We start from the raw sequence: 9,251 nt of genomic DNA on the forward strand, positions 1-9,251 counted from the left end.
GGGAGGTGCCGCACACACCGTGACTGGCATAAACAAACCCTATTGTGAGTTCCACCAGTGGGAAGGCTGGTGGAGCCCCAGGAAGTGCCAGAGGGGCTGCAGGCCCAGGTCTGATCCCTTGTTCAGGGGCTCTGAGTGCCCCTCACGAGACCTTGGGGTGGCCTCCTCGCCCCTCCCCTCCGGATGGGGCCAGCAGGTGGGCCTCACCTGGGGCTGTCACGTGGGCAGAGCAGGGAGCAGCAGCTGAGCGTGGGGGCAAGGGGCCTCCTGAAGGCAGTCCAGACGGGGATCTGGGGGCAGGAGGGCAGCACCGCAATGGGCCCTCTATTTTCCTAAAGTGGAGCCAGGTTGGCTTTCGGCCCCTCCCTACCCCATCATTTAGGCTACGGGGGCAGGGTGGGGAGAGACTGTGTGGCCAGAAAATCACCAGGCTGGGGTTTGGGGACAAACAGCAGGGCAGAGGTGAGAGGGTCCTGCATCTGCGCCGGGGCAGCCTACAGGTTGGGAGACCAGAGGCCTCTTTTCCTCACCCACCCTCCTGGATAGGTGGTGGGCTGTTAGGGGCGGGCAGGCCTACGGGGAATTCCTGGGCCCTCGGGGCTCCCAGCTCAGGCGTCCTAGCAATTTCCTAGGTTTCAAATGTCAGGGCACAAAAGAGCCGGACTTCAGAGTTTGTTGTGCTGTGCAGGCTGGGGACCCCCAAGACACCCCTCCATGGGGAGCATGGCCAAGGGGCTCTCCCCTCGTTGTGTTTCTCTGGCCACCCCTTCCTGGGAGCCCATGTCCAGTGCCCAGTTCATTCTGCCCGAACGTGTGCTGGCTTTAACATTTTTTTGATATTTTCTGCGTAGCCTCTCATCCAGGCCTCTTGATCTGTGTGCTCAAGGAGTATGCACTGCCTTGATATTTACTCTCCGGCCAGTGGGATCTCTGGAACCAGGGTTTTTTGTTTGTTTGTTTTCTCGCCCGCCTCTCTTTTGGCTGCACCAGCTGCACATCCAGGCGGCTCCAGCATCCCATTGCGGGAAATGGCTTCCCCGGCACCGGCTGCCTGGTAGCTGAGTGGAAACCATGGCAACAGGAAGCGGGGAGGATCTTCCCGTCACCCCGTAGAAAGGGCAGCCTATTTCTGGGACCTGAGCCCAGTTATTCACTAGTTTTGCATTTTGCTGTGAATTTCAATGCTGGTGAGCTGGTGTTTGAGGGCGCTGGGCCCGAGTTTGGGAGGGCTGATAAGTGACCTGCGCCCCTTCTGTCTCCAAAAAGAGACAACTTGTGGCCCCTTCGAGGCCATTTGTAGTCACAAGACTGGGTCTCTAGCTCCCGATTGATTCCCTTCTTCAGCCAGAACAGGAGAAGATGGGTGCTTGGGGGTGACTGAGGTGAGACCAGGGCCCATTGGGGACTCCCCCTCTATTCTAAGAGCCTGCTTTGCTGTTTCCGCCCACAAGGCAGGATGAGGAGGCTCTGATGTGGGGAGACAGTCACGTTCCTTCAATCTAGCGACAAGCGCCTCTCAGCACACGTGTACACACACACACACACACACACACACACACACACACACACACACACACACACTCACGTGAGTGCGTGCAGGAGCACACGCAGGCCGCGCACTCCAGCTGTGTGGCTTTTGGTGCAGACGACTCTGCCCCCTAGCGGCAGACTGCGGCCAGAACGCGGAACTCAAGGGCTGGCTGCCGCCCTGACTCACTGGGATTCCTTCCAGCCTTGACTTAGGTAAAGGGTCTTTGGAGATGAAAGGAGATACACAGGAGCCTGGTCCTCCGACGCTGGGTCCAAAGAGAAAACCGCAGGCTAAGCTTGGGGCAGGACAGCATGGGAGAACATCTGAGAAGGGGAGAGCAGCTGGCTCTTGCCTGGCTGTTCTTTCCACCTGCTACCCTCTCCTTGGGTGATGGCAGCTCAGGCCTATCCCTTCAGGCTGCTCCAAACTGGGAACAACTCCTTAATGCTTCCCGCTTCCCCAACACCCAACTCTTCACCCATCCTGGGGTGTTTAGATCCCAAATAGTTTTTAAAATATATTTTTATTGATTTCAGAGAGGAAGGAAGAGGGAGAGAGAGAAAGAAACATCAATGATGAAAGAGAATCATTGATTGGCCACCTCCTGCACGCCCCACAGTGGGGATCGAGCCCACAGCCTGGGCATGTGCCCTGACTGGGAATCAAACCATGACCTCCTGGTTCATAGGTCAACACTCAACCACTGAGCCACGCCAGTTAGGCCCAAATAGTTTTTTAAATAATTCACCTGTGGTAGGCAGAATTTTGGCCTCTGTGAACTTTGCCCTCTTATGTCACACTCATGAATATGCTACATTACATGGCCTTTGCAGATGTAATTAAAGCCCATTGACCTGAACACAGGAAGATTAGCTTGGATTATCAACTGGGCCCGATGTTGGCACAGGAGTGCTTACAAGCAGAGCTTCACTGACTGAGGCAGAGGGGAGTGAGAAATATTCAAGACAATGAGAAGGACTCCATCTTCCATTACCAACTTGAAGATGAAGGGGCCTTGTGTCAAGGAAACTGTAACCTCAGTCCTACAGCCTCAAGGAACTGGGTTCTGCCAACTTGAATGAACTTGGAAGCAGAATCTTCTAGAGCCTCCAGATAAGAATACAGCCCATCTGACACTTTTTGTTTGTTTTGTTTTTATTTTGAAATTATTATAGATTCACAGGAAGTTCAGTATAGTGAGGTCCTGTGTACCCTTCCCCCAGCTTCCCACAATGGTGACATCTTATATAACTACTAGAGGCCCAGTGCACATCATTCGTGCACTTGGTGGGGGGGGTCCTCAGCCTGGCCTGCGCCCTTTTGCAGTCTGGGACCCCTCGGGGGATGTCCGCCTGCCAGCTTAGGCCTGCTCCCATCCCCTGAGGGGTCCTTAGCACTGCTGCAGAGGTGGGAGAGACTCCCACCACTGCCGCTGCGCTCACCAGCCATGAGCCCAGCTTCTGGCTGAGCAGTGCTTCCCCCTGTGGGAGGGCACTGACCACCAGGGGGCAGCTCCTGCATTGAGCGTCTGCCCCCTGGTGGTCAGTGCACGTCATAGCAACCTGTCATTCTGCTGTTTGGTCAATTTGCATATTAGCCTTTTATTATATAGGATAGTGCAATATCAGACCTGAGACCCAAGCTATAACCTTCACTCAGGACAACCTCCTTTACCTTCTTGCTAAAGTTGCTCCAGGGCAGTAACAATTTAAGGGTTCCTTTCTGGCTTTTATTTTATTTTATTTTTTAAATCCTTACCTGAGGATATGTTTATTGATGAGAGAGAGAGAGAGAAAGAGAGAGAATCATCAATCAGTTACTTCCTTTACATGCCCCATTGGGTACCAAATCTGCAACTTAGGTATCTACCCTCACTGGTAATCAAACCCACAACCTTTCCATATATGGGACATAGATCCAACCAACTGAGGCACACTGGCCAGGCTCTGGCCTTGGCTTTAAAAAATACATCTTTATTGAGATAAAATTTACATACCAATTCATCCAAAGTACAAAATTCAATAATTTTTAGAATATTCACCACTACCACCATATTGTGCAAGCATCGCCTCTATCTTATTCCAGAATATTTTTATCAGCCCCCTGCCAAAGCCCATACCGACTAAGTAGTCACTCCCTATTCCCTCCTCCCCAGCCTTTGGCAAACATGAATCTTTCTGTCTCTGGATTTGCCTATTCTGACCTTTCATATAAATGGAATCATACAATATATAACCTTCTGTGTTTGGCTTCTTTGAAGTAGTATAACATTTTCAAACTTCATCCATGTTGTAGCATGTATCAGTATTTCATTCCTTTTTATAGCCGAATAATATTTTGTTTATCCATTCACCTATTGATGAACACTTGCGTTGATTTCACTTTTTGGCTCTCACGAATAAATCTGCCATGAGCATTCATTTACAAGATTTTGTGTGGCCATATGCTTCCATTTCTCTTGGGTCTATACCTAGGGGTGGATCTGCTGTGTCATATGGTAACTCTATGTTTAACTTTTTGAGGAACTGCCAGACTTTTCCACAGTGGCTGCACCATTTTAAATTCCCACCAGCAATATAGGAGGGTTCCAATTTCTCCACATGCTTGCCAACACTTGTTATTACCTTTTTAATTATAGCTACTCTAGTGGGTGTGACGTGGTAGCTCATGGTTTTGATTCGCATTTCCCTAATGTCTAGTGATGTGGGCACATTGTATATAGTCTTCAGAGAAATGTCTACTCAGATCTTTTGTCTCTTATTATTTGGGTTATTTGTCTTGTTAGTGAGTAGTAATGGTTCTTTATGTATTCTAGATACAAGTCACTTATCAGCTATATGATTTGCAGATAGATTCTCCCATTATGTGCATTGTCTATTTACTTTCTTGGTGTGTCTTTTGAAGCACAGAACTGTTTAATTTTGATGAAGTCCAGTTTACCTATTTTTTTGTTGTTGTTGCTTATGCTACTGGTATCACATATAAGAAGCCATTGCCTCATCTAAGTGCACAAAGATTCGTGCTTCTGGTTTTTTTTAAAAATATATTTTATTGATTTTTTACAGAGAGGAAGGGAGAGAGATAGAGAGTCAGAAACATCGATCAGCTGCCTCCTGCACATCTCCTACTGGGGATGTGCCCACAACCCAGGTACATGCCCTTGACCGGAATCGAACCTGGGACCTTTCAGTCCGCAGGCTGATGCTCTATCCACTGAGCCAAACCAGTTTCGGCCGTGCTTCTGTTTTTAAAATATATTTTTATTGGTTTCAGAGAGGCAGGGAGAAGGAGAGAGAGATAGAAACATCAATGATGTGACAGAATCATTGATTGGCCGCCTCCTGCACACCCCCCACTGAGGATCAAGTCCACAACCTGGGCATGTGCCCTGACCAGGATCAAACCTGTGACCTCCTGGTTCATAGGTCGATGCTCAACTACTGAGCCACGCCGGCTGGGTTCGTGCCTCTGTTTTTAAAAGAGTTTTATAGTTTTCGCTCGTACATTTAGGCTTATGATCCATTTTGAGTTAATTTTTCTATATGATGTGAGTTAGGGGGTCCAACTTCATACTTTTGTTTGTATCTATCCAGTTGTCCCAGCACCATTTGTTGAAGAAATTTTTCCCATTGAATGCCTTTCTTGTCACCCTGTCAAAAATCAATTGACCAGTATGGGCTTATTTCTGGGCTCTCAATCCTATTCCATTGATATATATTTCTATCTATACAAGATTGTGTCATCTGCAAACAGAGTTTTATTTCTCCCTTTCCAGTCTGAATGCACTTTGCTATTTTGTTTGCTTATCTTCGCCCTAACATTGTAACTCTTTTGAGAGTTGCCTTCTTATCACTAGAGGACTGGCTTCCACATCTATTTCTTCATGTAGCAATTTAGACATTCTCTATTGCCTACCTGCCAAGCGAGTTGAGGATTTGACTTCCTTGCCCAGTGAACAAATAGCAAAGAGCAAAGACAAGCTCTGTGACCTTACCCATCCTTTTCCCTGAGTCCTTTTCGAGGTGTGTGGCGGTGGCGTGCAAAGAATGACACCTGAGGCAATGGGCTCAGGTGCCCTTAGAGTAGCCCTGCCAAACGAGTGTCCCTGGGTCTCCTTCCCTACACTCCTTTCTACAGGAACTTGTACATACAATGGACCACCCCACCAGCTGGTTTTGTTGGCATGGCTCAGGGGCTGAGTGTCGACCTATGCACCAGGAGGTCACGGTTCGATTCCCCATCAGGGCACATGCCCGGGTTGCAGGCTTGATCCCCAGTGTGGGGCATGCAGGAGGCAGCTGATCAATGATGCTCATCATTGATGTTTCTATCTCTCTCTCCCTCTCCCTTCCTTTCTGAAATCAATAAAAAAAAATTGTTTTTTAAATGTCTTCCTGTTTCAGAGGGATGTGTTCATAAACTTGGCTCATCCAGTCAGTCTCCCTACGGACTTTGTACCTTGGAGGTGGAGTTGGTCAGATGATGGTGGGCACACGGGAGAGTCTGGGCGGTGCTAGCTCCATGGCCAAAGGAACAGGAGAAGAGAATCCAGAAGAAGGAGGAGGAGGAGGACGAGGACGAGGAGGAGGAGGGGAAAGGCAGTAGCTCTGGCCCTGAGCCTCAGCCATCCCAACCAGCAGTTGAGCATTGACCTATGAACCAGGGCTTTGCTGGCAGTAACCCCAAGAGGGTCCGGTGGACACACCCAGAGGGCTGCAGTTCCAGAGGGACAATGACCCAGTACACAGGAGAGAGGGGCCTGGCGAGGATGATGTCACTTTCCAACCTCAGTGGGCGCTGCCTGGGGTAACAGGTAATGGCATCCACATGCTGGGCGACCTTGAGAAGCCACTTGGTCTTCTCGGATCTGATTTTTTCATCTCCGTTCTTTCCATCTGTTTGACTCCCACTGCTCTGGGATGAAGGTCATGCCTCCTTGGACCTCTTCTCTCCACCAACAGGGCTTCTGGGGCGGGGAGGCATCCATTAGAACCGTGGTCGGCAAACTGCGGCTCGTGAGCCACATGCGGCTCTTTGGCCCCTTGAGTGTGGTTCTTCCACAAAATACCACGTGCGGGCGTGCACGTACAGTGCGATTGAAACTTCGTGGGCCATGCGCAGAAGTTGGTATTTTGTGAAGAGCCGGTATTTTGTGGAAGAGCCACACTCAAGGGGCCAAAGAGCTGCATGTGGCTCGCGAGCCGCGGTTTGCCGAGCCGCAGTTTGCCGACCACTGCATTAGAAGCAACATCTTTATAGTGTCAAGTTCATCAGCAGAAGTCAAGGGAAAGGCTTAACCATCCACTCCCCTGCCCCCTCGTATGAGTGTCCTTGGGGCTGCTTCAACAAGTGACCAAAAACTTGGGGTGCAAACAACAGGCATTTCTTCTCCCCCAGTCCTGGAGGCCAGACGTCTGAAATCAAGGTGCCTGCAGGGCCGAGCTCCCTCCAGACGCTCCAGGGGAGGGTTCTTCCTTGCCTCTTCCAGCTTCTGGTGGTTGCAGGCATCCCTTGGGTAGTGGCCACATCACTCTAATCCCTGCCTCTGTCTCCACGTGGCCTATGGGTTAAGGTCACCTGTAAGATGGACTCTGGTCAAGAGATCCCCATCGACCCTCACTACAGAGTGAAGGAACACCTTAGGCCTGGGTGATCCCCATCTCTGACAACCTACTTAAGCTCCTCCCCTCAAGGAGCCTTCTATTTCAGAACTGACACTGTTTGCCCCACTTTGAGGATGTATCCAAACCCCCCTGGTCCTCGCTACACTTCCCTGCACTCTCTGTCTTCTTGGTACCCAGAGTCCCTGGGCCACCCTCACTGCAGTGGCACCACTGCTGATGGCCTGTGGCTTCTCGGCTTCTGCTCCACGGGTCTGGGACTTCACCATGTTGCCATCTCTCTGCCTGCACTGCTCGGCCCTCTGACCCGCTTTGCTGGCCAGCCTGCTGGCTCTTGTTTTTGAGACCCTCTCTCCCCACAGGAGGTTTTTGCTCTTGATGGCACAATTGTTTCTGGTAACTTTTTAAAAAATATATTTTTAATTGATTTCAGAGAGGAAGGGAGAGGGAGAGAGATAGAAACATCACTGATGAGAGAGAATCATGGATTGGCTGCCTCCTGCAGGCTCCCTCTGGGGATCGAGCCCTCAACCCAGGCATGTGCTCTGACCGGGAATCAAACTGTGACCTTCTGGTTCATAGGTCGACGCTCAACCACTGAGCCACTCTGGCTAGGCTGTTTCTGGTAGCTTTTAAACTAACAGCTTTATTGCCCTAGCCGGTTTGGCTCAGTGGATAGAACGTCGGCCCGTGGACCAAAGCGTCCCAGGTTCGATTCCGGTCAAGAGCACCTACTTACGTTGCAGGCTCAATTCTTGGCCCTGGTCAGAGCATGTGCAGGGAGGCAACCGATCGATGTGAGAGATGTTTCTCTCTCCTCTCTCTCTCTCTCTCCCTCCCTTCCACTCTCTCTAAAAATCAATGGAAAAATAGATCCCCAGGTGAGGATTAACAATAAGAAAAATAACGGCTTTATTGAGATATAATTCATCCATTTAAACTGTACAATGCAATGGTTTTGAGTATATTCAGAGTTGCGCACCCATCATTATATTCTAATCCCAGGGCATTTTCATCACTCCCCCCGCCAACAAGAAACTCTGTGTCCATTAGCAGTCACCCCATTGCTCCTCCAGCTCCCCAGCCCCGGGCAAGCACTCATCTACTTTCTGTCTCTGGATTCATAGCAGCTGCTCGGCATAGCTATTGCTGGGTGGGCTCTCTGCCTCCTGCACCTCCTGCGACTCTTGGCACCTCTCCTGACGTCAACTTGGTCCCACACAAGATCTTGTGGGTGCTCAGAGCTGGCTCCATCTCTCTCTCTCTCTCTCTCTCTCTCTCTCTCTCTCTCTCAAATCTTTAGCCAGGCCAGCGTGCCTCAGCAGTTGAGTGAACCAGGAGGTCACAGTTCGATTCCTAGTCAGGGTACGTGCCCGGGTTGTGGGCTCAGTCCCCAGTGTGGGATGTGCAGGAGGCAGCCGATCCATGATTCTCTCTCATCATTAATGTTTTTGTCTCTTTCTCCCTCTCCCTTCCTCTCTGAAATCAATAAAAAATATTTTACAAATGAATAAATAAAAGTGGCCACTACCTTCTTTAGCTCATTTAACTCAACAGGTGTGTCCTCCACATTTCATGGGTAGGAAGACCATCTAGAGAAGAACCTGATTGTTAGAGTCCGAGTCATGGCGAGTAAGTGAACAGATGGAGCCTCAGGGATACCTGGGCCCAAGCACTCCAGTGCCCAGGAGGAAGCTTGCTTTTCTTATTATTACTCTGGACCTTGTGCATTCTGGGAAGGATCGTTAAGACATAACTGACTCCAGTGGCCATCCCACCCCACCCCACATTTTTCTCTGTCTTGAGCCTGTTTTTACTCAAAACTCTGAAAAAGGAAATAATCCCCGGCAACAAATTAACAAAGAAGCATAATCCCCCCAGTGTCCTCACTTGTAAGGAAACTCCCAGCGTCTTTAATAAAAGCGAACCCTGACCTGCCAGGTAAAGGGAGCTGCATTCTGGCAGCTGGTCCGGCTCCGGTGGGGCTCGGGGAGGGAAGGGCCCGATCAGACTTCACTCTCACAAAGGTTGCTCTGTCTGGAGTGTGGGGGGCAGGGGGGGGAGGGCAGGCTACTGAAGGGAGACCCTGTCTGCTTTGT

At 50.1% G+C, this 9,251-nt stretch overlaps 1 protein-coding gene across 1 annotated transcript in view; it reads right to left on the bottom strand.

Moving 5' to 3' along the window:
- Positions 1-7,421, bottom strand: part of DUSP9 (dual specificity phosphatase 9) — a 49,175-nt gene extending 41,754 nt beyond the window's left edge. Inside the window, exon 1 of the mRNA XM_005886170.1 lies at positions 7,329-7,421. Coding sequence (XP_005886232.1) covers positions 7,329-7,421 — 93 coding nt within the window. The remainder of the gene's footprint in view (positions 1-7,328) is intronic.
- Positions 7,422-9,251: the final 1,830 nt, after the last annotated feature.

The sequence above is a fragment of the Myotis brandtii genome, unplaced genomic scaffold (assembly GCF_000412655.1).
Source record: "Myotis brandtii unplaced genomic scaffold, ASM41265v1 scaffold959, whole genome shotgun sequence".
Classification (NCBI taxonomy): Eukaryota; Metazoa; Chordata; class Mammalia; order Chiroptera; family Vespertilionidae; genus Myotis; species Myotis brandtii.